At 50.0% G+C, this 26886-nt stretch overlaps 1 protein-coding gene across 3 annotated transcripts; it reads right to left on the minus strand.

The window, feature by feature from the left end:
* Window positions 1–1593: 1593 nt before the first annotated feature.
* GGA1 (golgi associated, gamma adaptin ear containing, ARF binding protein 1) lies at window positions 1594–13478 on the minus strand. Of its 3 annotated transcripts, none has more exons than XM_062588421.1 (17): window positions 13332–13478; window positions 12257–12341; window positions 11578–11653; window positions 10874–10972; window positions 9616–9739; window positions 8971–9071; window positions 7799–7879; window positions 7241–7378; window positions 7004–7085; window positions 6511–6618; window positions 6057–6212; window positions 5226–5290; window positions 4908–5086; window positions 4512–4795; window positions 4058–4227; window positions 3707–3817; window positions 1594–3525 (listed from the first exon to the last, which is right to left on the minus strand). In XM_062588421.1, exons 1-17 carry the CDS (start codon window positions 13360–13362, stop codon window positions 3415–3417), a joined length of 2001 nt encoding a protein of 666 aa, XP_062444405.1. In that variant the 5' UTR covers window positions 13363–13478; the 3' UTR covers window positions 1594–3414. The 3 variants fall into 3 exon arrangements, with proteins under 3 accessions (XP_062444405.1, XP_062444397.1, XP_062444412.1); XM_062588413.1 differs by having other exon boundaries at window positions 5226–5293; XM_062588428.1 differs by lacking the exons at window positions 10874–10972; window positions 11578–11653; window positions 13332–13478 and having other exon boundaries at window positions 5226–5293.
* Window positions 13479–26886: the final 13408 nt, after the last annotated feature.

Below are 26886 nucleotides of genomic sequence, written 5' to 3' on the forward strand. Positions count from 1 at the left end.
CAGCATGGCCAGACCCCCTTCCTCAGCATGCTAAACCATCCCTGTGGCTGCTTCTGTGTTCCCTGCTTCTTCCCTCCCTGCTATCGCTGAGACTCTGGATCCACTGCAAAGTTGCAGAAAAGGGCTGTTACTTTGCACCCTGTGGAGCCCCCCTTCCTCTCTGCTCCCGCCTCTTGTGGCAACGCTCATCTGAGCGTGGCGGATGGGCGAAGCGCAGAGCAGCGCCTCCCTTGCACTGTTGCATGGGGACCACAAGCTGCAGGTTCTCAGGCTTGGGAGCTGCCTGCTCTCTGCAGAGCTAAAGCCTCCCACAGCATCAGGGCTCAGCTTTCTTGTAAAGCTGTGAGGCAAGTTGTTTAAACCAGCCCTTCACTCCTGCTCTGAGATATAAACCTCCTCTTATCTCTGGCTACCTGCAGTCGGGACTTTCCTTGCTCTGTGCTAAGAAAGAAAGGAGGGTGTTAGCTGAGTTATGTGGCCAGTAAAGGAACTAGCATCCGAGCCCGTGCAGGAAGTGGTCAACTCATGAGTAGATGAGACAAATGGCAAAGGGAGATAGAAGGCTCCACCTGTGCCCTGCAGTCTCCAGCCGGGTAGCTCAGAGGGGTCCTGCAGTCTGCTCCTCCACTATCTTGGAGGGTGAGGGTCCGGTCAGGGTATAGCAGAAGCTCTGCTGGCATCTCCCTTGTTAAGAAATGGAGCCTCACTCTTCCTGCCCCAGCACCACATTGCTCTACTGGGTATCAGGTGTGCCTTTCCACGTTGCCCCAGGTTTAAAAACCCCCTTACTGCTTCTAGAGGGGCATCATGCTGCTGAAAGCAGACAAGAGCTTCAAGGACCTATTGCAAAGGTGCAAAAAGGCTCACCCAAACCTCCATACAACCCAAACAACTCCTTGGGCAGCACTGCACGATGTAGTGACCAAGCTGGGAGCTCTTTCCTCCCATGCAATGTCTTGGTAATTCACAATGGCCTCTGTGGACAGACCTGCTCCCAGCCTATAGCCTTTGCTCAGAAGAATGTCGCTGCCCCCCAGAACGGGCCCCCACTCCTCCACCCCACAGCTCTCGCAAGCCTGCTACAGAACTGCCCCATGGAGCTGTTTCTGAGAGGCAGGCCTGGCGAAGAGGAAGTACTCCTACAAGTAGCGGCAAAGCTGCTTGCCCGCTAACAGCCGAGCAGGCTGCAGTTCAGCGAGGGAACTCGCAGCCCTTCACGGCCAGCCCAACCCCCCCCCCATCCCCGCCCCTCCCCCAGGCTGCTGGGCACCAACCTCCTCCTCCGTGCGGGTAGAGGGAAGAGGGAAGCAGGCAGCACCCAGCTCTCAGCTTGGAAGTGTCTTGCTCTCAAACAGGAATTGAGAGCAGCCGAGGCACTTCCACAGTTCCACTCTCCCCACTCCTGTGAGCAGGGAAATCAGCTGCGAGGCCCAGGACAGCCAGGGAGACTGAATACATGACAGCAGGGGTAGGATTTGTGCCTAAGACACTTGTGCCGGGAACCTACCACTCTCAGGGTAGAAACAACTTCTCTAAAGTCTGAGAGGATAAGGGGAAAGCTCAATCCCTGTGTCAAAAGGCACAGGGAAAAGGTCAGGAAAGAACTCTCTTTATTTCCCATAAATACAGCAGATTATTCGCGCCGGGCGTTTTGTTTTAAATCTTATTTTTTTCATTTACAGAATTTGCACTGAAAATATATACAAGTCTGTTCAAGAACCAAACAAGATCTGCAAAGAAAAAAACCCATACAAAACCCTGAAAAAGAGACCAGAGAGGGAAGTAAGACACAGCAGAACCCCCTAATACAGACCTTGCTTCCCCCTCTTCTCTACCACCCAACACACCCAGCTCCAGGACCTCTCACCTTCACTGCCCCCAAGCCAAGAACAAGCAGCACCTACAGGCCCCTCCATCTCACACAGGCTCCTTCTACACCTAGCAAGTTGATACAAGGTGCAGTTTGCTTATACCTTTAAAATCAGGCCCAGTTAAAACGAGCTTAAGGAAGGGAAGCAGCTCTTGTGGTCACAAGTCCAATCAGAATGAGGATTGGTCTGGACATGCCACCCCCTGGTCTCCTCTGTACCTGCAGATCCCTGCTCTTGTGTCACAGTGATCAAGTGCCTGGGACAAGCCCTCTGCCCATTGCTGCAGGCAAAGGTGCACAAGGCACAGTCATGCCCCTACCCCAGTGTGGACCTGGGCTTCCAGTGCAGTTCCTTAGTGCTGCTGCCTGGAGATGGTCTGGTGTGCAGTCTCTCCCCAACTCTAGTACCACCCCTTCTGCCAGAAGAAATCAATAAGGAAAAAACAAAACAAAACAAAAAACCCAACCCCCTTATAAAACCCTCCTAACCAAACTGTCCAGCCTAGCTAGGGGGGAGTAGGATCATTTGCTGCTTTCCTCTCCCTTTCTCCCTCTGTCTGGCTGGAGTCAGAGGCTATGGGAAGACTTAAACCTCCAAAGAAGGCCTCTTTGAAACATGCCCCTTTCAGGGCTGGCACACAGGACAAACAGGTGTGATAGTCCAACAGCCATCCCAAATGGTTGCTGTAGTAGATAAAGCATATGGGAAAGATGTGTGCTTCCTCTCTGCTGGGTTCAGCGCCAGGAGCCAAGGAGCTACAGAGATGACGTAGATCAGGAGGCACAGAGTAAGCTCTTCCCAGCCCTGAACCTACCAAGTTTCCAACCCCAGGACCCCCCTCCCAGCCAACAGCTCTGACTGCAGTTGGAAGGAACGGGACATGGGGCCACTCCCAACCCCAACCCAAGCAAGGACAGCTACCTTCTCTCTGGTGCTCGAAAGACACTGACCCCAGCCCAGTCCCTGTTCAGCCTCATTTCACAGCAAGCTCCAAGATACCCCCAGCACACACAGAACCACTAGCACCCAGCTGCAAGGACTGGGGGGGGTCAGGGAGAAACCCAGCTGAGCTCGGCATTTGTTAACAAGAGGGAGCACCACAGAGTTTGAAGCAGCTAAAGGGTCAGGAAGGGTGGAGGGGACCAGACAAGGAAAAGGATCTTCATTTCCTAGGCCTTGCTCCAGGCTGAGTCTGCTAGAGCTCCCCATCCTTGTTCCCCACTGCACCTAAAGGAGGAAAGCAGGGTTAAAAGAGAAGCCAAACAAATTGGGGAGGGAGGAAGCCTTCAAAAGAGCAGGGAAGGCAACTGTTCACCCACAGTAAAGCTCTCAACTCTAATCCTAGTCATGGTGGATGAACATCTCCTGGCATCTCTGCTCTCATCCCTCAGGCATGCTCCCTCTGGCCCTTGCCCAGCCACCTGGGGAATAGAGCATGAGCAGTAACCCCCTCCCCCCACCCTCCCCATCTCCTCAGGGTGCTACAGCCTCAAAAGGTTGGCTTCCCAAGGACTCTGCAGAGTAGTGCCTTCAAGGGGTGGCTCTAGAGGTTTCCCCAGGACTCTGGTGGGGGGAACTGATCCACATCCCCCATTTCATTATAGGTTTGCTCTCCCATGGTGAAGGTCAGCTTGTATCGTAGCCTCACTTTCTCCTGGACATGGGGGAGAAAAGAAAAGCAGTCAAGAACAGAGGTGTAAAGGCATGAGGCACAGATGTCTAGAAAGCTGCAATCAGCATAAGGAATAGGGATAGAGTCCCCTCAGTGAAAGGGGAGTCAGGCTTTGCCCAAGCAAAAGACCAGCCTGCTCCTGCCCCAGAGATAGCACTGTTACCTTCTGTGGGTTAGCGAGCAGCAGGACTTGTGTGATGGCACTGGGATGGACAATGGGGTTGAATGCTGGCAGCTCTGTACCCGAGGGAGGCTGCAGCTTCACCTTCATCACCTAGGAAAACAACATCCCATGTTCTTGAGAGGGACGTGGCTGCCAAAGGCCCTACTCCCACCGTGTATTTAGGGAACTTCCACTCTCTAGTCAGAGAGGTGTTGTGCTGGTCCCTGCTTATCTGAGGGAAACACTTGCTCTCTTCCCTGCAGAGCTCTTTCCACCCACCCTGCCTTTCCTGCAAAGAAAGAATCATATGGCAGCTTAGTCCAGGAGCCTGAGCACCAGCAGCCCCCTTACCTTGGGGACAGCAGATTGAAAGACAATGTTACGGATTGGCTGTGGGGCTGTGCTAAGCATAGAAATCACCACCACAAGCACATCAGGCCTTTCAGGCAGGGCATCTTTAGCGAAGTGGAAGAGGACGCGGAAGCCATGTTGATCATACACAGTCACAGGGAGGATGTTGCCTGTGGGAAAGGCAGGAACAGACACCACTCAGTCATGAGTGAACTGGTTCTACAGCAAACTCTCCCCATAACCCAAACTCTACTCAACGGACTAGAAGATGCCACTCCTCTTCAACCTCTCAAAAATCCAAAAGGCAAGAAGCTTCCTCATATTCCTCCCTTGTATGCACAGTTTGTTCCACCTTCTTCATACCCTCTCCATTTGCTTCTTCCCTGATTAGTCTGGTTCCCTTCCAAACAGTCCATCCATCTCCAAACCTGTCCCACTCTTCCAGCCTACTCACTGGGTTTGATTGACTCCAGAGGCACAGTGATGTTGGCCAGTGAGATCTCCTGGGGCAGTGTAGTGGCAGGAGGCTGCGGTGGGACTGGAGTAGTTCCTGTTGGTGTGGTAGCAGCTTTTGGAAGCGTCACAGGGGAAGGCAGCTCTGAAGCCAGGGGCAGCGTGGGGTTGGGAGAAACACTCTGGAGCACACAAAGGGCACTGGGAGCATGGGCCGTGGTGCCAGAGCTGCTCTTGTTCTGCAAATCCCTCAGGGTGAGCCGTGGAGGTGGCTGCTGCTTCTCCCTGTAGGGTAAGAGAGAGCAAGAAATTGAACAGGGCACTGAAATACCTCTGTCCAGCACACCAGAAACAGAAGAAATGGCTAGAAATGCAAGATTGCTCTGTTCCTGCTTACCACCGCACTTGTTGTGATTCTGGAGGCAAAGACTGTTGCAGCAGAGTCTTGCCCAAGAGGTCTAGGTCATCCAGGCCACTGGTGAAAGAAGACGGTTTCGGGGAGGACGTGCCAGCATCTGTTTTGACTGGTGGCGTTGCCGTGACAGGGGCGATGCCAAACTCGCTGCTATCAGATGACTGCAGAGAGAGTGCACAGGAGAGCCCCCCACGCAGAGTCGTATCAGCACAGCCATCTGATCAGGGATGCTTCCTTACCTGTTCCGTATGCTGCTTCCACCACCCTCCCCACCTCCTTCCATGGCTCCCAGCATGTTACCTGGAAGCTGTTCCAGCCACTGCTGTCACCAGCCTGGGCAGGAGGTGGTGCTGGGTCATTCAGACCTGCTGGGGAAAAGCAAGTATGAAGCCATGCTATCAAGTTGGTTGGGGCACTAAATGGGGCCTGAGTAAGGCACATGTAACTGACATCTGCCCTGCTGCTTGCGTGTCCTGCCTGAGCAGAGAGAAGTACCCATATGTTCCCCACCTCTGGCCCCATCCCTCCATGGGAAGGAGCAGGAAGGATGATAGTGTTGTTTTTCCTCACACTCTAGTTGCCAGTGCGGCTGACACAAATGTGAATACTACTGAGCTGGCAATCCCCACTTGCATTTGCATGTGGAGGATGTCTAGTTCACGCTGCGGTACCCAAATCAGCTATCTTTGGAGATGGACGTACTGTCAGAAAAATTGGATTCTGGAGCCTGCTAGCTAGGATTGGCACCTTACAAGGCTTGCACATGAACCACTCTGCAAGTCCTGTGTGTACTGTCAACTCCAAGGAGTAAACACCAGGAGGTGATGGTGGCCCACCCTTGTGATCCCATCTGGTGATGGCCATTGCATCACTCTTGATTTACCTGCCAGGTCAGTTTTCTGAGAACAAAGCAGAGGGCAGATCACTGCAGGTTTTCCCTGATTAGTCAGGAAAACATCATGGGAACTAAAGCTCAGAATCAAATCAGGGTTTTTCCTTTCTTTTCTACCTCTCACTAAGTGAGGATCAGCTCTTGATCTTTCCCAATTCACCTCTCCCAGAGCTGTCCCCCATTCATTCTCCTCCACCAGATGAATCACCCACTCAGGTCTTTTGCTCTGGTCTTCTCACCTAAAGACATGAGTTCATCATCCAGCAAGGAGACAGAGCCAGCTTGGTCAGACACAGGGACTGCTGAGCCACCTGAGAGGGTGGGCAAGGCTGGGTAAGAAGGGCCTGTTGCTGGAAGTTCTAGACCTGACAGATCCAGAAGTGCCGAGGTACTGCCTGCAAAAGAAGGAAGAGGTGAGAGGCAAACTCTTGGGCCTCTTAGTGCACTGGTAGCCAGCTCCCATCCTTCCTCACATCTGGGAAAGGGAATTCGCCCTCTCCTCTCCGTTTCAACTCCCTCTCTTCATGCATCAGTCATCTCCACAACCCATTTCCTCATCTCAGCAGCATCACTTTGATCTCCTGCATGTTACGCCTTTCCACATGTCTCAGAAATCTTATCGTATACGATAGAAAACCAGCCACAGCGCCTCTGTGCTGAATCTTTCCATCCCCATCTGCCAGGTCTCCTCACCTCGAAGGGGACCAGCCACAGTCTCCCCGTTGATCTCTTCTCCCCGCACAAGCTGCTTGTAGAGATTGATCACCTGTGTCAGGTTGTCATTGGCTTGCAGGATCTCCGCTGAAATGGAAATAGATGGAAAATAACTTTAAAAAGAGGGAAGAAATGAATAGCATGACTTTAACACCCCACTCTTCCTTAAAAGCAAGGCCCAAAGAGCGATAGCAACTCACAGCAAATAGCATTTTTGCCACTGCTGCTGCAAGGAGTACAGGGGTGCACTGACATCTCCAGAGCACTCTCAAGTGGGCAAGTGTTATTCCTACAGAGGAGTGGAGGAAGTCTGTAACACTGCTGATTGGTGTCACATGCCCCTCGCTCAGCAGCAAGCACAGACTAACTAACCTCAAACAGAATGGCAGCTGCTGAGAAATGCCCTGCCATGGGCAGCCCAAGCAGAGATTCCCTGGTAGAAGACGAAGGGAAAAAGGCCAGGTCTGCCTACCTAGAGCTTCATCATTGTCTTCTGTGTCACTGGCAAGTCGGAAAAGCATAGGTCTCATGCGCTCGCAGCGCTGATACAGCTCCTGGGGAAGAGGAGACAGGGTCACTAAGGTGGTAAACAGGAAGTTCAGTTAGGGGCACAAAGAAGGCAGGAAGAACTTGTGAGGGTAGAGGTGAAAGACTGCACCCACCCATCACTGTTCAGCCCAAGGAGGATGCTGAGATGGCTTTTACTCACCTTCATCAGGTCCTCATTGCTCTCTGTTGTCTCCCCCTTGCTGTAGCTGGTCACCATCTCTGTAAGCAGCTTCACATTGTTGTTCACCTCCTCAATGGCATTCACCCTCTTGGAGATCTTCTCCATGCGCTTCTGGTCCTGGAGAGCAACCAAATAAGAGGGGTGTCTTTGTTCTTGTCCACAGCTTGGAGAAAAAGAAAGCTGGGCCAGCCTACACATCAATTCCCTGAACTAAGGCACAGCAACACTGCCCCCAAAGAGCTCCCACAACAGTAGAAAACTCCATCTCTGGTCCAGAACCTGCCAGATAGGGTGTATCTGCTGCAGATCTAGTGCTGCAGCAGGGCTTGTGCCACAGAAGTGCGTAGAGCCATTCCCACTAGTAGCCACAGGATAGCAGAATTTGCACAGAGACTCTTTGGCACCTACTGCAAAGTTCTGGGCAGAAGCTCCATGTGCCTGTGTTAGGACGGAGAATCACTGCCCTGACCCCCTTCCCCTGTCTCCAAGCATCAGCAGCCAGATCACGGCCTCCCCCCGACTTCTCCCCAGCCACACCTCCTGAACCATCTCCTTGATGAGCTTGTTGGCAGCCCGGAGGTCCTCAGGATGGGAGCTTTTCAGAAGACGGGCCAATATCTGCAAAAGAGAAGGCATCTTTTGGCCCAAGCTGAGGGGGGCCAGACAGAATCACTGCAGTAATACTAGAGCCAGTGAAGTCCCCAGCAAAACCAAATCTGGCTGAGGCAGGGAATGACAACAGCCACTTGAAAACCTAGCTGGATCACTTGCGGGCTATCAGAGACCAGGGAGAGGAAAAAGCACAACTGGTCTTCTTCCCCCTGTTGTAGTAATAGAGGCTTGAAAATCCCCTGCATTCAAAACCTGGCCCTGCCTGCTGGTTATGCGCTATGGAGACCCAGGAACATATCAATACTAGTACTGAGAAGGAAAAAAGCTCATTTAACAGAGGGAATTGCCACAGGACTATAATGGACTCCTATTCAGACCCCTTTACGCACCCCTTTTGCAGCTGTAATTCGTAGAGGGAGAGCTCCAATTCCCTCACACACCTTTGTCAATGAACAGTTCCAGAGGTCACCTACAAATCCTCACAGGTACATTCTTCATAACACCTCCTGGGGAAAAGGCCCGCAGAGGCAAAAAATTATCCCATACAACAAACTTTGATCACATCTCTACTTCAGAACTAGAGCCGGAGGAGCCCAAAACTTGCTTAAACATATCACCATTTATAAAGCAGCAGTGTTTATCTGAGTGGTGACCCAAGGGAAGGCAAAACAGGACAGGTACAGGAGGCTATAAGCAGCAGGGCAGTAAGTGGATTGCAGTGATGGTGGTGGGGAAGAGATAACAGTAACAGCCTGTGGGATTGGGATCAATTTAGACCACATTGCCAAATAACTCAGCACACTAGAAAGCACACCAGCAAGCCTCCCAGAACCTGCTGGGTTAATGTCAGCACTTCACCCTTTGCACTATCCTGCAGCTGAGAGCTCCAGAGGTCAAGTAAATCTACATGCCCTATCTCTGGCCATTTCCTTAGTCCTGACTCAGGTGCAGACCTTCAGTGTTCCTGTGATGCACTTCCTGAAGGATGGCACAAGGAACAGGGGCCTTGACTCTTTCTGGACCTCCAGGGGGACAGGACATCCTACAGGGAGGGGGAGAAGCTGACTTCTGGCCCTCTCCCTGAACAGAGCCCTTACCTTGGATTTCTCTTCGTCATCAAAGATGATGTTCTTGGGCCGAGGAGGAGGTGGTGGAAAAGGAGCATCGTCAGGCAGTTTTGGGTCACATTTCACAATTCCTATAATAGAGACCCATGGAGAGGTCAGGAAGCCTCACCCACTGGGGGGATGATGCTGTCACGTAGGACATTTCTTCCCCAATGGCCCATCAAACTCAGCTGGGACTGAGGGTGTTTGGGTCTGCCATCTGTGATCTTGGACCGTGTTTCCATAGCATTTCTTTTTCTTGTCAAGAACCTCCCCATCAATATCCTACCTCCTCTGAAAAATTCAAAGTCCACTGCCAGAGCACTCATAGTCCTTCAGTCCCTATTCCTTCCAGTGCCTCTCTCCAGTAGGGAGCAGGCAGATATCCCTTCCAACCCATGAAGCAATTCAGATCACAAGAAACAACCCCTGTGCAGCTAGGATCCCCAAGGCACCCATTTCTTTCCCTGTCCCTGTTGCTGAGACAGAGCCATGGATGTGCTGGGTCTGAGCACAAGGGAAAAAAAAAAAGAAGAAAAAAGAAAAAGGTTTGTTTCAGGCTCTGCCTGTACAAAAAAAGGAGCAGAAAAAAAAATCCTTACATCAGCCCTCCCTCACCAGTCCATTGCCTCTTACCTTGTTTCTTCAGCATTTGGTAGGCTTCTGAGATCTTCACCTCGTGAGGCAGCCCTAATGTCCAGCTGTACATCAGCTCCAAGATCTTTGACTTCACTTTTTCTGGTGTCCGGCTGCCAAGATACTAGAAGAAAAAGAGAGAAGAGGTGGCTTGGAGCTGATCTAAGCTGTTGCAAACCTGGCGTGTTCCTCCCCTCCCCCAGGAGAAATGAAACAGTTCCCAACGGCACATGGACGAGGAAAGAGGAAGCAAGCAGGAAAGCCCACGAGGCCCTTGCAACATACCCCTGCTGTGCTTGGTTTCCAGCACAGGAAATATAACAAGCGAGAAAAAAGCCAGGCCAGTAGCCCCTCAGCAACAGCCAGCGACAAGTGGGAATGCCTAGGTGGGTCTTTGTCACCTTGTGAAGCAAAGGGTACTGCCACCAAGAAATGCTTTGCAAAGCAGCCCTTCAGGATTGAGCAGTCAGCTGGGCTGGGAGGGGAAGAACTGTGGGCAACAGTCTGAGGCCCAGCACTTTTTCTGAATTGCACTCTCTGGCACAGAGTACCTGACACCCTTTGCATCACCCTAAGGTGTACAGGCATCTTCTAGGGCACCTAGCAGGAGGACTTCAGGATGTTACTGTTCCTGGCTGTTCATCACAAATCAGAAGCTGTGATTGACAGACTAAGGTTTTTCCAAGTATTATCTGGTTCATGCTCCCTTAACTCTGTATTTGCTGATGACATAAGCTAATTGGTCTGATTGAAGAGAGGAGCATGCAGAGTTTGTTCTGCTGCGAGAACAGCAACAGAGAAACAGGTAGACTTGCAGTACTTCGGATCGACTCTCCAGAGCACCATTGACCAGGCCTGGACTTGACCTCTTAAAGCATCTCAACCAGGCTGGAACATCCTGGAGAGATGTAGTCTTGGTGTCAGGGCTGAAAAAGCTTCCCAAGCACATGCAGCACAGATGAAACCCAAGGGAGACATAGATAAGGTAACTCTAGGCACACACTGAGCTCAGGAGCTCACTGCACTAGCTGCATCAAGTCTAGCTGGGCCTCAGCTTCCTGCATCAAGAATCAGCCTGCAGCAAAGGGTAAAAGCTCGCCTTCTCACTGGAAAACTCACCAGGGAATAAGGACTACATCTTTTCCTAGTATTGTCATGTTCTTCCCATATCCCAGTGCATACAGTCACTTCTTCTCAAAGCCCTCCTGCCACCAGGCCCTAGTCCCCTAGTCCCCCAGCACAATCCCCTGGGACCCACCTTGGGTGACACCACTTTGATGAGCTCATTGAGAAAGCGGAACTTGCCCACCTCGTCATGAAAGCGTTTGCCGCAGCTCTTCATGCAGGACTCCAGCACCTGGGAAGAGGGGCTGGGTGAGCCCGGCACAGGGTCAGCAGGCTCAGGAGTCCGCCCTTCCTGGCTACCCCCTGGCCAGGCATTGAGCTATGGCTATCCTCGCTGCAGCCAGGATGGACACCCACTTCCCCTCCTGGGGTGGGGAGTGGGGGGTACAATCACCCTCCCAGGGTACCAAGAAACATTTCCTCTTTGGGATCAATCTTTGCAGAGGTGGCTAGGCAGCCCATGGAAGGGGATACCCTTAGTGTGCAGAGCCATCGCTGAGGTAGTGAATGAGAGCTCACAAACACTCGGGTTTCACAGCAGAGATCCAGAACACAATCAAGGGAACAAAAAGCTTCCCACTGACTCCAACGGGTTCTGGACCACAGTGCTCAGTAGTCCATCCTTCCCACAATCAAGACCTTTCTGAGCAGCCACCCCCACTCCACTCCTGTGCAACCATCTTCAGCCCTCCCACCCAAGAGCCGAGATATATTAGGACTTTCTCAGAGCAAGACAGGCACCCAGGACTTCAAAGCTTCCCTTGCTCCTCAAGTCAAACTGAAGTAACTCCACACCCTGGCCCTCTATCTAGTTCTACAGCCTGCAGATGCCCTTACCGTGAGGGCCTGGATAGCTTCCCATTCCTGCGGAGACTGGATCTTGTGGGCAAGAAGTCGGGTAGCAAGTGGAGGACTGGAAGGAGTCGGGGGAAAAAGCTAGCTGGTTAGTGATGAGAAGGCTGGTACCTGTGCTTCCATCTGAGTGCCCAAGGGTGAAACTCATGATGCAAGTTTAAGGTACTGATAAGGCCCCAGGCCTTAACTTATGAGAAACAAAACTTATGAGAACCTTCTTTATTATACTAAGACAGCTTTGTCTGGGGTAGAAGCAGCTATATCACAACTGTCAAAGACAAAAAAAGCAAAAATCTACATGAAGCTCAAAGGAGTCTCTAAAGCAGAGAGGAACCCCATGCATGGGAATACAATCACAACGCTAAGTGAAGGACTTTGAACTCCTAGGATATCAGATCTGCTGTTCCCCATAGGACATCTCCAGAGCAGCTGTGTAGCTGTTCTCTGTACCATCCCAGGTAGAAGCATCCCATCTACTGAAAACTCTCCCTCCTGTTCCCTAGAGGACCAGGATTCCCCCCTTCCCTCCCCCCCCCCCAACTTTCAGGCTCTTCATGCCTATTCTGCCCTCAGGATAACCCCAATGAATTTTAACAGGCAGCAAATGACAACCCAAGCCCATGACCCAAAGCAGCCTGTAGAAAGGAAGAAGCACGCTTACCCCTCTAGCTCCTTATTAAGCTGCTCACAGAAAGCATTGATACCATCCCAGTCCAAGTCCTTGTTCAGAGGATTTGTGGCTTTGTCTGCAGAAGGGAGAAAAGGAAGGTGAGAAGGTCTCCCCAGTTTCCCTCCTTGGAGAGATTAGGGGTAACACTGCTCCGGTTCCCTCTCAGCCAGCCCCACTGAATGCATCAAGGGATCATGGTGTGTAGAAAAAAATCATATACCTTCTGCATCCATGTCTTCACACACAAGCCTTGTGCACAGACTCTTTCACCATCACCTCCCTGTCAGTCAGTGCACTTACACTGTTCTCCAGGGCAGCAATACACACATCCAACTGTTTCACACTGACATTACCCTCAGGTGCATGGACACATTCAGAGACATCACACGTGCACACAGACTTGTCCATCTGTCCTTTGTACACATGCCTGGTGTCTTGATTTGCATGAAGATGCATTCTCCCCATATAGGCACACACACTCTCGCACCTTGCACACTCCACTGTGTGCCCTCCCACTCCCTCTGCACATACCTGCAGCCTCCTCGCACACCCCAACGTGAACACAAATCCTCCCCCACATGCTCACAGCCTCTCAGACTTTGTGCACCCCAGCATGATTCCCCCAGGTCCTGGCACCCATCGCACACCCCAGGGTGCACCTCCCTACCACGTCTGCACCTTCCACCTTGCACACCTGTGCATGCACCCCATCAACGCCTTACATACCCCCGTGTATGCACCCCATATTCCTGCACCCCCTCACACCTTGCACCCCCTCAGGGTCTGCACCCCATGTCCCCGCACCCCCCAGTATGCACCCCCACACCTTGCACCCCCCAGTGCGTGCACCCCATACACCTGAACCTCCCAAAACACTGCACCCACCCCCAGTGTGCACCCCACATCCGCATACCCCCCCCACACCTTTCACCCCCAGCGTACACCCGATACACTTGCACCCCCCGCCCCTAGGGGGGTCTCGCCCATCCCCCTCCTTCTTCCGCCCCGCGGGGGCGGCCGGGAGGCCGGAGGCCCCGAGGAGAGGCCCTGCCCCCACGGCACTCACTGATCCGCGCCTCCAGCGTCTCGGGCTCCATGGCGGCCGGGCCCCGCCGCTCTCCTCAACGGGGCAGCGCCGCGCCGCCGCCCTCCCACCCGGCCCGGCGCCGCCGAGCCATCGAGAGCACCCAGAACCGTCTAGAGCGCCGCTCCGCCCACCTCACCATAGAGAACCGGAAGTCACCGGCACAGACCGCCCCTGAGAGTCCAGCGCGCCCCCTGCCGAGCTGCCCAGTGTGGCCACCATAGAGACCGGGCGTGGGGGAAAGAAAGGCACAAGACCAGAGAGGAAGCGGAAGGCCTCCAGCACTAGAGCATAGAGAGTGATGTAAGACAGGATAGGCTAGAGCGCCGGAAGCCAGCCGCCGTATGAAACACACTCCCAAAGGAGCCGCCCTGGCCGTTTCCGGAAGAGCCTTTGTGCTGGTAGTTGAAGCTACTTCCGGGACAGAGGCAAAACACTTCCGCCTCATGGGGAGGCCGCGTGTCCTTTCAAAGGACACGGGAGAGCTGCCGGGAGCGGAGCGTTGGCGCATGCGCAGTTCCTGGAACGCCCCCCGCCCCCCCGTGGCGGGCGGGGGCCGTTTACGGCTGCGCCGCGGGAGCTGTGGTGGGCGGTGGTGGGGGGTTTCCTCCGGGCCTAATGAGTTACACAGGGCCCCGGGGGCGGATATTTTAGAAGGGATTATAAATACCGGCAAATGAACTTTATCCTGTGTCCTGGCTGGAACCTTCTTTAAATAGAAATCCTTTCTCCCTTAGGTGGGGCTGGACTTTCTCCTCCTCTCTGTTTTAACAGCTGTGAGGTGACAGGGGGAAAAAATAAAAGGCTTGGAAAAAGCTAGGTCCTTAGGAATTTAAACCCCACTTGTCCTTTTTCTCCTTGCAGCTCCAGTCATCCAGGCTGGTGCTAATTATGATGCATAATAAGCATTGCTTGTCTAGTCCGTGCTCCAGTGGTCTTGGAAAGAACAGTGTGTCTTCTGCGTGCAATGATTTTTTTTTCCTTTTGTCTTGAGTTAATGCTGGTGAAAGGTGCCAGCTTGAGAGCCTTTGGGAATGCAGTTCTCCACCTGTTTGATAAATACCTAGTGCTCTGCCTCTGCAGTGGTGTTCAAAGCACCCGCTGAGGCTGGCTGTTCAGCGATAAGAATGAGAGTACATTGCAGCCTATTCAGCCTTAAAAAAGTCTAATTTGAGAGACAGACGTATGAGTCAGAGTGGCCCTGTGTAGGGTTACTCACTGAGGGCATGTGTATATAGAGTTAATCCAAGAGATGGAGGAGGGAACTGCTTTGGTGTCACACCTGATGGCTTTTCCTTATGGGTAGTCATTGTTTTTGGGGGACTTTTTGGCCATTAAAAAGTACTTTTTTGGACGCTCAAGTGTTCTTTTTTTTTTTTTAAACTGTTACTCCCTTACATCACAAAGCCTTTTTTAAAAATGCCTTTCGTAAAAAATTGCCACATCCTTCCCTCTGCTGTGTTCAGGCACGTTTTATGTGAGTTATTTTAATCCTGTGAGTCAGTTCTGCCTGTCGCTTCTAACTCTGATTTTCTGAGAAACCTTAAAATGTCTTTTGGAGACTGGGGCCTACATCTTGCATTCTAGGTCACGTAAGAACTGCGCAGAAGGCGAGTATCTCCCCTCTCTGACCCACAAAGAGATGGTGCCTTTGAAGCAGTGGTTTTCAGTCTGAGGTTTCACAGCCCCTTGTTGCAGAAGTTTTGATCTGTCCAAGTCTTGAGGTATTTACTTTTCTGTGTTTGCCAACACCCAGTTATTACTAAATGTAAGATGAATGGAAGGCTGCACCTCTCTTCAGCTGGTCACAAACAATGGTGAATGAACTCAGGCATAACATTTATGTTCACAACAGCCTTTCAAACCTTTCTTTTCTTTCTCTTAAACTTAAGAGTGTTACCACTTTGCATCTGCTTTCCATGTGATGCGGGCCCTAAGTGCAAAAAAAGGAAGAGATCTGAGTTTTCTGCTGGTTCTGTCAGCAAACTGAATTTTCCTTCTTGCGACAATGGATAGATGACACCTTTATCTTGTCCCTCATTTTATTTTTACTGGCAGCTGGAATCCCAAACCACATTTGAAGCCTAATGGAGTGAGATGCTCCGTATTGTAATTAACACTGATCCAGAATAAAAATACCAGAACTATAATTATATTGTAGCCAGTTGCAGAGAAAAGTGTTGAAGCTGAAACTGGGCAGTTTGCATGCCAGTACTATAAAAGCTTGTGATGGGAGAAGGGTTTGTGACTTTGGCAGGCTTGCTGCATGCTGTCCCACAGAGGGCAGCAGCAGGCAGAGGACTGGCTGCTTGGTTTTAAACATAGGTTTAGAAAATGCTCTTGCTGCCCGTGAAACTGCAGATGTGGTGAATCATGAAACAAAGTGACTAATAATTGAGAAGGCGAGGAGGTCTGCATGAGTGACTCGGTAGCTTGGAAGAGGGGTTTCCCAGGCAGGTGAGAATACCCACCTAGTCATCTTCAGCCTTCCAGAACCACTCCGTAATGCTCACCCTGTTCTGATGTTTGTTTTCTTAGCATTGTCTGTCTACAAATGATCCAAGCAGTATCTTTCACATGTGCTTATGTACAGTAGCAAGACTGTAGTTCCTGTATGCTTTCTGCTGGGCTGTTGGCTCTGGCCTGTGATGTTAGCTTCCCTCTCTCCCGGCAGGTTCCTCTTTGGCAAGACGTTCAATTGGAGACCTTTCACTTTCTTGAAACGCTGTATTGCGGTCCCTTGATCACTCTTCTTGTTTGCCTACTCCAGTTGACTGCAGCAGACAGTTCCTGGCTTTTTGGCTCACTTACCTCTGCTACTTTCTGTTAAACAGGGCTGGCGTCTCTTCTGATATTACCTCAGACCATGCATCTGTTACACAATCCTCTGGATTTGCAGCCCTACTATTCCCTGACCTTGGCTAATCTCCTTCCTTTCACAATACTTCTGAGTACCTTCCCCAGTGGAAGGTTGCAATTAGAGAGGCAAGTGTAGAGTTGCTTATTTCTGCAGAGGGAGAGCAGGTTTGAGCTCCTTTAATCTAACAAGAAATTTCTTCTTCTCTTTCATATGCAGCACTTGCTTGTGGTATGCAGTCATCCACTGGAATTGTGCCTTTCCCTTTCTTTCAGCATTTCCCTTTTTGCTGTAGGAAGACCTGTCCCTAGTAATCAAAGAGATGTCCTATAATGATAGGAACAGAATGAGGAAATAGAATATTGAATAAAGGATCAGAAATCTGCCTGCTGGATCTCTGCCATTGAGCATATTTTGGAGCAAGACTTTAGGAAATGCACACGCATACTTGCTGCCTCAGTTTCCCCAGTTGTTAGCATGAAGATAATTTCACTTGCTTCCTTTGGGAAATTGTTTTGACCTCTGTATTCAAAATTTCCTCTCTGTGTTGGTTCTGTTGTTATACCAGTAACAGCTGGATCTGCAAGACGTGGAAGCAAGAGAAGCACACACCAGCATTAGTTTGAGGTAAGCTGTACAGGTTGTTGCTTCCTTATATTCAAACCGTCCTTTCAGACTGGGTACTCAAGGGGTGTTATGGACCCTTGACTGAGTTGTCAAAAGGGCCCTCCTGTCCCTTCTTGGAAGTGATGATGCCAGCTGCCCCCCGCCCCCCGGGAAGGCTCAGCTGGATTTACGGTTGCAGATAGCGACTTCCCAGGAGAGTCTGGGACAGGCAGAGGATGCTCAGAGCATCAGAAAACTGCTGCTGCAGCTTTTGCTGCTGAGAAACGGTATCTGCAGCAAGCACAGAAAAAAGAAAACAAACAGGATAGAAACGCTAGTTACATTCTTGGCCTGAGGGTTGTTAGATTATGTATCTGTATAAGCCAAAAACAGAACAGAGAGAGGAAGATTGCCAGTTTTTGAGAGAATTGCTTAAATTTACTAGGCTAAAGCAAGCATCAAAGGCCCCAAGCCCGCAAGGGGGAGCTTCAGTGAAGTCATTTGTTGGTAAGATAGCTCCAGACTGGAACAGATATCAGTGAAGTGCACTCAGGATTTAAGTGTTGAGAGAGGCACTTGAAAAGGTGAACAGATTCACCTGTTCTCCCTCTAGCTCTGACTTACAGTGTTATGCCTAGCAGATGGAAGGGAAGTAATTAGAAAGCACAAGTACTGGAATACTGTTTTAAGAACCTGGATTTTGCTGGGATCGCTCTAAAGAGCAGCAGGAGGGAGAGAGAGAAAAATCCTGTTGCAAAGGCATTTTACATGGGTGGCCAAGCACAGATCAGCAACATGAAGCTAGGAATCCTGGAGCAAATCAAGGAGCCCAAACACAGCAAATCCCCAAGCCTAGATGATTAATACATCCCTGCATTGCAGTGACAATGTAGTGTGACTTAGTGAAGTGTTTGCTGGGGACATTTAGCTTATCAGCAATCTGGACTGCTCACAGATGCAGCTTTGTCCAGCCTCTCTTTAAAAAGCAGTACAGGGAGGAGGCATTCCTTCTGTGGGGTGCCCCACATACTCTTAGTTGTACAGCCAGCTCAGGTTTGACAGCTGCTGAGCTTGAAAAACCTACATTGCTAGTGATCCTGATTAGGCGGCAGCTTTGTCAGGATCCCTAGAAAAATTCAGTGTGAGCTTAAGTCTGGACTGGGAAACAGCAGGAGGAGGCAGTCTGATGGCTCTGCCTCCAGCCTGGCTGTTCTTCCCTTTCCACTTGTCATTGCAGCCAGCTTCAGCTCTGCTTTGGCAGCAGAGAAGCAAAAGGAGCAGCAGGGCGGAGTGAACTCAGTGCTGGGGTATGGCAGATGTGGGATTAGAAATAAAAAGAAACTGAGACCTAAGAGGAAGAGGGAGACGCAGAGTCTACACATTTCCCTAGGGTGAGCCTGGCCTTTGTAGGCTCATTTCTGGTCACTGTGGCTTCATCTGTGTTAGTAAGTGCAACAGGAGCAGGGCAAGGCCTGAGCATATCCTCTGAACGGCTCATACCAAGTAATTGTTAGCACATTGCCTGAAATGCTTTTGGGGTGTGCTGGCTGCACACCATGTGGCCCCTTAGCTCAGCAGGCATTTCTGAGGGAATGTGCACGTTCTGGCTCTCACTGCAATCGTGTCACATCTTTGCGGTTACCAATTTGAAGCCCCAACTTCTCCTCTGTGCAGATGAGGAGATGCCCCCACAGAGGCTCTTCCTCTTTCCATTTTTCTCTTCGCTCAGAGTACCTTGCATTGTGGTTAGGTCCTCACTGTAGTGGTACTCTGGATGGATTTTAGGAGGAGGGTGTGCAGTGGGAGTTGACGCAGCTGGAAGCAATGGTGTCACAGCCTGGCTTGAACAAGAGTCATGAGACCTCTTCCCTCTATGTGAACCATACTTAGCTGCTGCACTGCTCCTTCTAACAGCTGGTTACTGGTGTCTAGGACTTCTCAGCTCATCCTGAGCAGAGACCTTGGGAGCTGTGTCTCTGTCAGAGCTATTCAGGAAAGATTCACACCCCTTTCCTAATGAGATAGAGTGAGTAATAGAGATGTTCCTCAGAGACAGTGTTGTAAGAGGTGCTACGTGTCTGTTCAGGACCAGAGAGCAGGTCTCCACTAGCTTTTCTGTGCTGTTGTGCAGTAGACATTGATGCATGTCCCATCTTGACAGAAGAGATAAGCTATCTGCCTGCTGATGGGAACTTGCCTTGCAGTTACAGCCACTGTTCTTCACATTGTTCTTATCAGATCTCCTGGTTTGGCAAGTCTGTTTGTTGAACAGTGAATGGCAATGTGTTTGGGGCTGTTCAGCCTGGTATATGATACGATTTGTCTGGTGTGAGCAGTGTTCAAAGCATTTAGCTTGTAATACTCTTTTCCCCTCTTGGGACAAGCGTTCTCCATCCAGAAATCTGATTGCAATAAAAGCAATTTATCTACTTCGCTGCAGCAGGGCTCTTGTGGGGAGCAGTATGAAGGAACCTGGGGGCAGCCAGAGATATACAGCCATGTTCTTGCCTGGATGCATTGTCAGTGATAGAGAAAATAACAACAGCAGAGAGGCACAGGCTGCAGGGAAGGGAAAGAGAGCCAGAAAGAACAAACAGCATGGCACAACCACAGTGAACACAAAATAAACATCGACTATGATCAAATGAGGGCTTATATACCACACAGTGGATATGTGGCTACATGGGATGGGTCAAAAACAGGAATAGAGGATCAAAGAGCAGTCAAGAGAAGGGACAAGATACTCCCGTGGGACTGTTTGAGAAAACAGTATCAGTTCTCAAATGCAAGGGGTGTCCCATAGTGGCCAGTATAGTGCTGGAAAGGGAAACAGGATGTCCTGGCAGTGCAAAGCAGTTGCCATCCACCTTCTCATAGTACTGTTAGGAGGTTAAAAAGCTCTTGGCAATGTCATGACCAAGCAGGCTCTGCTAGTGCCTTTAAAAGCTGTTTCACCCAGGTAGAAACTCAAAGCAAGGCTGTGGCTGTGGTTCTTCACTGGGGGGTAGGGAAAATGTAATTTAGCGCTCCTCATGTCCTTGAGAGCGGAGCTGGAACTTCCTCTGCACTTTGCTAGCAGCAGAGTTGTTTCTGTGGGCTCCTGTAGCAGTTGCAAGTCAGGTTTCGCTCTTTTTCCTGCAGCTTGTTCTAAAGGTTCATTGGTTCATTTATTCCTGGTGTCCTTCTCTCGGAAAGGGGGGAGAGGGTGGGACAGGAACTGGGGGAGTCAGTTGTGTGGGCCTGATCTTTTCTTAGGTCTCTTCTGGATGCCTGCAGTTCCCTCTTTAGAAGCCCATTTCCTGCACTGAGCCAGTCATTTTGGGATTTTGATTCCCTTTTTTTAGCAGCTTTTCTTTTCCATTTCCATCTGGTTTGGTTTTTACTGTTTCATTTTGCAGTACCATCAAAGGGAATCTGTTCAAGCTAATTTCAGAGGAACAGATAGTTTTGACTTGACAACCCCCTTTGCCCTTCAGCTTTAGCCTGATAGTCGCTTCAGACCCTCAAAGGTGATGGGAGTTAAGTTGACTTGGTACTTCTCATGGTGGGGAGGACTGGAGTTTAGTGATGTGATGGTGGAAGAACAGTCTTTTTTATTTGCTCTCCTTCTTTCCAGCCCATGAGCTGTTAATTCTTGTGGCTTTTCAAAACTTGCTATTTCTCCTTTAGCATTTCTTTCTCTCTCTTTCTCTCTCATTTTTATTTTTTTTTCCAATGGATGAGCCACCCTTGGCATCACTCCTCATGTGTGTGACTCAGACAGATTCTGCTTCTCTGAAGGATTCCTGCAAGTCCTCAGAGTTGTCCAACCCGCCTTGGCTTGTGCTGGAGCCTGTGAGAAACACTCAAAGCAAGTCGTGCACTGCCAGCAGCTTTTTCCTCCCTGTGCGGGATGGACCATGTGCACAGCAACTCAGCTCTCCCTCTCACTGCACCCCCTTGCTGTTTTGTGGGGTTGATTCTATGATGGCTGCTCCGAGCTTGATTGAGGGAGGTCCCCATGGATGTTTTGTGTATGGTGCAATTCTGCATTTCTTTTTTGTTTATTTGAGTTCCTTCCAGTTGGCCTCATACTGCCTTTGTTGTGGGAAATGGTCAGAGGGAGTTGGACTTGGGGCATTTCGGAAGTCCCCTGGCTTAACATTTTTGGAAGGGGTCCATTCTTTCTGAATGCCTCTAGTTTTTGGATTTATTTCAACATACTCAAGGGCTGTTTTTTTTCAGAGGCACTGAATGCCCCATCCCTCCTACTGATATTAGATGGCATGGTGAGGAAGCAGCATCTCCAATATCCAGAGTACATTAGCCAAAGGTGCTCAACTTACCTTCAGCTTCTGGGACAGGTTTGCAAAGCTGGATTTTGCAAATCTGGCTATGGAAGTTTTGAGATGAGAATCCAAACAAGGATGGTTGTTTTTAGATATATAATTGGATATTTGCACCTCAGTTTCCCCATGTGCAAAACTAGGGAGCTGCCATCTTCCTTAACCAGTTGTAAGAGGAAGCTGTTGGAGATTCTTTCTCTTCTGGTGCAAGATGCAAATGGAACATAAGACCTCATGAAGCTGATCCTTTATGGAGAGCTCCGTGGGTGATGACTTTTCCTGTTTAGCTAATGATATCTCATCCAGCAAATCTGGGATAAGCAGGGAGGTCCCAGAAGTGCAAGAGAGGGAGGAAGCCATGAACCATCTGTATCTTCTCCTTTGCTTGTGGGGAAGCTTTCACCATAAGTGCATTTTCTATCTCCAAGCATGTTTTTGAAAGCCTTTCCCACAATCCACATTCCTGGCCTGCCCCCATGAAGGAAAGAATTAGAGAAATGAAGACTTGAAATGGAACTGGGTGGTATGTAATCAGTCCTCTGACCTCCCTTCCCCACTCAGTGCCAGTTCATTCTCCTGTCCCTCAGGCAAGCTGAGGACCCATATAACATGGGTCATCTGGCCACTTGGGCTGATAACATGGCCCTGATGTCTGATGAACCAGCTTTCATGCACATGAACCACCTTCCTCCCCTCCCCTTGCATAGCTTGTGCCACACAAGAGTTTTACCACAGACTTCAGAGCTGCCTGAGAGGAATGTCTCCTGCAAATCTCTAAGGCCATTTGGCCCTGGGGATAGAAACCTTCCATCGAAGTGCTGTGAACTCCCCAGGGACATGGGAAATGCCAGTCACTGTGACACTGGCGCCTTCCTGATGCAGTAGAGAAAGGGATGGGGTCTGAGACTACATTGCTTTCTTTTGCTCTTGATCTGCTCCACTGCTGTGGTGCAGGTTCCCTCCTTCCCTGATGCCCTTCACCTAGCCCTGAAGCTAGGTGTTTCTTAAAAGATTGTAGCTCTTCCAATAACTATGTCCTTCCTCCTCCTCATTCCTCACATCCCAAGGAAAAGAATTTATACCCCAAAGGTGAAAGGAAGTGATTCTGCCAGAGAGCCTATCAAATGCTGATGGCCTCTGATCCCTTGCCCCCAGATTCAGAGCATGGGTGCTACTTCCATATCACCTAGAGAGGCTTAGGACTGATGAAAAAGCAGGGAGCTGGCACATGGAGGATGGCAGGGGATTACACCTTATCTTTCAGTCTTTTGTTCCTTCCCATTTTAATTTACCCAAATGCAGAGACTTCAATGCCTTCTCTAAAACACCTCTTCCTCTCTGGTTAACCTCTTAGGCAGGAGGTTAGTGCTCATAGTCACTCGTTTCCTCGTGCTCATTGTTACCTTGGCTTCTCCTGCATCTCCTAGAGAGTCCTCCATTGTACACACCCTTCAGATCCACAGACCTGCTCATCCTGTCTCCTGCTTACCTCAGTGTTTGGCTGAGGCAAGTACATTTTGTTCTCTCAGTCCTCTGTTAGGGAGGACTGGCTGATTTTCAAAGTTTACGGATAGTTTGGGTGAAGGTTGCAGTATTATCTGATGAGAGGCAAACCAACACCTCTCTACTAAAGGAGAAACTGGTTCTATCAAACCTCTATGAGAATCTTTGTGAATAGCAGATAGAGGACTAAGCACAGGCATCAGGAGGTGATGCAAAACCCATTCTCCGTCATGTGATGGTGGAGTTTGCAGAAGGATGTGGGTGCTTGGTACGACCTATTGTTCAGAGGGGCTGATGTTCCCCACTTGTTTTTAGAAAAGCTATGCACACCCAGCATCTCTGAAAATCTGGGACTCAGCTTCTTGAAATGCATCCTGTAACCCTCCAAGGCAGGGAGGGCATTCCCAGTCAGGCTTCATAGCGGGGGAAACGGAGGCAAAAACACAGCTTGTTTTCAGAATTACAAGGAGGAGTTTATCAAGGCCCTAGATGAGGTCAGAGAACACGGTTTAAATCAGGTCACTGCTCGGTATTTATTGTGTAGAGTTTTTCTTTTTTCTTTACTCTTGCACTGAAATTCTTCCCCAGAGGCTATTCAAGGAAATAAATAGCCAGTGGAAAGGGACAATAGCTTGCTGTGGAGTACAAATTATATGAAGCAGTAGGAAATAATAGCAGAGTGAACAGCTGTTACTCCGAGAAAGAATGCATGGTCTCTGCTGCTCTTTCTGCCTTGAATAGATGCTAAGGCCTGGTCTACAGCACAGACTCTCTGATGCCTCAAGTGCAAAATTGGACAGAAGCTTTTCCCTCATAGCATCTTTATCTGGTGCTGATTCTTTGGTGTCTAATTAGTGTTGAGCTGAAGCTACAGCCTTTTGTGAGCGCAGTAATGAGATCTCTTGCCTTTTCTCTCAGGGTTGGTTTGACGTAAGACACAAATGTGTGGTGCACACATTCCTACATCCAGCATGATGGCCTTGCTTTTATTTCTTTGGAATCTGGGCTGACCTTCGTGTCTGATATATGACAATTCATGTAACTTGTGTGAGGGACTGTTTATAGCTTGTATCCTTTAGAGGGGGGTGTGTTGGCTGCCCTTTCCTCTTAAGTCCTGAGCCCTTCCTCAGAGCACTGTGGGGAGGATGAGATGGAGACAGTGCTGCCTGTTGAGTGTGCTGGTATGGATTTTAGGGTGCACCCCTCACCACAAAAAGCCCTGTGAAACCTCTTTGTGGGGTTGTTGTGCTACGTTGGCCAGGAAATTGGGAATCCTGTGATTGCTGCCCACCTATCTGACTTATCTCTTGCTGGAATAAGGAAACAAAATAATACTGCTGCCAGCAATGATGCCTTCAAGGATCTTGGCAGCCTGACTGGTAGGGTAGCATTCAGTCTGTCCTCAAAAGTACTGTGGGGCTCAGTTGGTAGCAGTGGTTGCTGTCTGGAGCCACTCCAACGGTTCTGAGCTCTCAAGGGTGCATTTGGTGGCTTGAGATCCCCAGGGATATGGGGAAGGCCAAGAAGGACTGTTGAACCTCAGCATCTACCTTATGAGACCTTGGCAAAAGACGTGACCATGTTTCTTGCAGTGAAAGCATCATTCTCTTCCCCTTCTGCCTCAAACTCTTCCCTCTCTACTTTGTAATTGGGTACTCTCTTCCTCCCTCCATTACAGCACCATATTTGCTCCATATACACTCTGAAACAATGGCAGCATTTTAGTGACCATCCTGCTCTGCTCCTCAGGTCAGGCGGAGACCCCTCCAAGCACTGTGAGACTCAGGGATCCCCAGGCAGAGGGGAAGATGTGTGAGCCCCACAGTCACTCTGCAGAAGACCTGCCCTGCCACCCTTCTATCCCTCATGGCTGAAGGCCCACAGAGTTGCACTGGTCTCTTCCCTCCTTGAACAGATGCTGCCCTACCCTGTATGATTCTTCTGTTTTCTCTGTGTGAAATCCAGGTCTGGTCCCTATTGGAAGCTGAGCTTGCCCTTGGGTCAGGTATGGCCCACACCCTTTCACTGGTAACTGCTTGTCAGGTCTGTGCTATCCCAAGGCAGCCCTCTGGGAACACAGCAGGGGTTCTTCTGGCTCTAGCAGTGTGAAAGCAGGTGTCCAAAACCAGTATAGGCCAGGTATCCTCCAGCCAGGATAAACATCTATAGGGGGTCCAGCTCAGGCACTCCCTGGCAAGTGTCCTCTTATCCATCTTTCTGGGAATGAAGGATTCCTGGATTCCCTGCACCAGTGACCACCACCTCAGGATGCCAGCAAGGATGCACATTTCCTGTGGAAGCTCTTCTTGAGGAGCCTCAAAGCTTTCATGTGCCAACATTTTCCTCCCTTCACAGACCCTTCACCTCCTTTACAGGTACCCTTTAGCCAACTTTCCTCTATCTTTGGGATACGCATTCCCACAACATCACATTTTCCTAGAGTTGTTTGCTTCGGACTGTGTTTGTGTGGAGGGGGATATCAACTTGCCCCCTACTCCCTCCTGCCATCCCATTTTCCCCTTGACAATAACTAGCTCCTCATGGGCACATCAGGAATTTGGGACATGACACACTGCAAGAGCCAGCCTTGGTGCAGGAGGAGTCAGGCAGGTATATGCCACTCAGACTGGCTTCAGCGAGTGCTAGGTGTAAATACAGCATGAATGTCCCTGTCTGGGCTAGTGAAACTTCTCAGCTCTGTTTATATGGAGTATCTCAGTTCTTCTGGCACCATTGAAGTCCCAGATCCTTCCTATATGGGGAGCCCACATCCTACATGAGCTAGGCCACCTACATAGAGTTGGTTTCTGACCATGCAGAGGCTCAGCTTCATAGATGAAGGAAGTAGCCATCACGGGCAGAATTTATGCCTGATTTCACACCATTGTTCACAGTGGCAAATAAAAAGGGGGGTTGACGCACCTGCTGAGCCTTTGTGGGAGGGAGTTTATCTTCGCAAAAATCTTATGGCTTTTTTCTGAACAGCTTATATCTCTCTCTCCTGCCTCTTGTCTCCCTCCCTGTATATTCTTACATCCATGATTCTTGTAACTCCACATGTAGCTCTCTGTAGGAATGGTTCTCCCCATTCCTCAGACACATACTGCTCTCTCTTCTGGACAGCCTCATACTCTGCCGGTTGATGAGATCAGCTGATAAATCCTGCTGACAGTTTGGAGTTTTTTTCTGTCCACTCCACATTGGTCTGTGTGGGAAACTGGGCGGCAGGCTGCTGTGCTCAGTATGATACTAGCTGAAGATCTAGGCCTTATTTCTGCCACAACATTCCAGTGTCACCTTGATGAGCCATGTGGGAAAGGATTTTTCTGACCAAGTTTAGGATCTGTCGTAGGGCATGATATGTTGAGGCCTGGAAGTGTATGTTTCTGCATGACTTAAAGTAAGTTGAGGTAACTAAACCTAGTGGTGGCTACATGGTCAATGTCTTTCAATGAAAGAATCCTATTCTTGTCCCTGCAAGTGGGAGCTGCTGGAAATAAAGAGCTAGTAGGGTGCTCAGGTATTTTGGAAGTGGAGCTCTTGGCTCTGCATTCACCCCTGGGAAGGCTGAGGTGGTGAGCAAAGTGGTGTGAACCTGTGTGGAGGTGGGGCATAGCAGTGCAATGGGAAGCAGGCCCAGTGCCGGAAACCACCATCTGCAGCACCTGCTCTTGCCACCCGCAAGCTTAGCCTGGGGTGGGGGGTTCACCAGTGGCTTAAGTGACCTTGAGAGCAAATAGATTTCCAAAGCCTACTGGGCTTTATGACCCTCTGCTAATAGGAAACACCTCCAGAGGAGGAGTGCTTATCAGCACTTATCTCTTTTCGCTTCAGAAGCCTTTGGGGAAGGGCAGACGCTATCTCCCATCTGGCTGCGCAACAGGAGGATAACTGTGCATCCAGCTGCTCTTTAGAGTGATGGGGCCTGGGAGGGGGAGTGAGGGACTGCTAGTCTTCTTAACATTGGCTTCTTCCTCCTACTTGTTTTCCCACTGATTTCTAGAGTCTGGGAATAGAGCACCAATTTCTTCAGTCAAATCTGGCACACTATCTCCTGTCTGGTAGCTTTTACTGCAGAAGATGACTGATGAGAAGTGATATTCCTTTGTGAAGACATCATTCCTGTTTGTTAAGGATAGGGTGGACTGGGCTATTGGACCTGCTATGCTTGGCTCCTGAAACTAACCGTTTTGAGTCTCATTGGAGCTTGGGTGAGAGATTGCAGAGAGCTCCCAGGTGTGGCTGG

The sequence above is a fragment of the Rhea pennata genome, chromosome 1 (assembly GCF_028389875.1).
Source record: "Rhea pennata isolate bPtePen1 chromosome 1, bPtePen1.pri, whole genome shotgun sequence".
NCBI classification, from domain to species: Eukaryota; Metazoa; Chordata; class Aves; order Rheiformes; family Rheidae; genus Rhea; species Rhea pennata.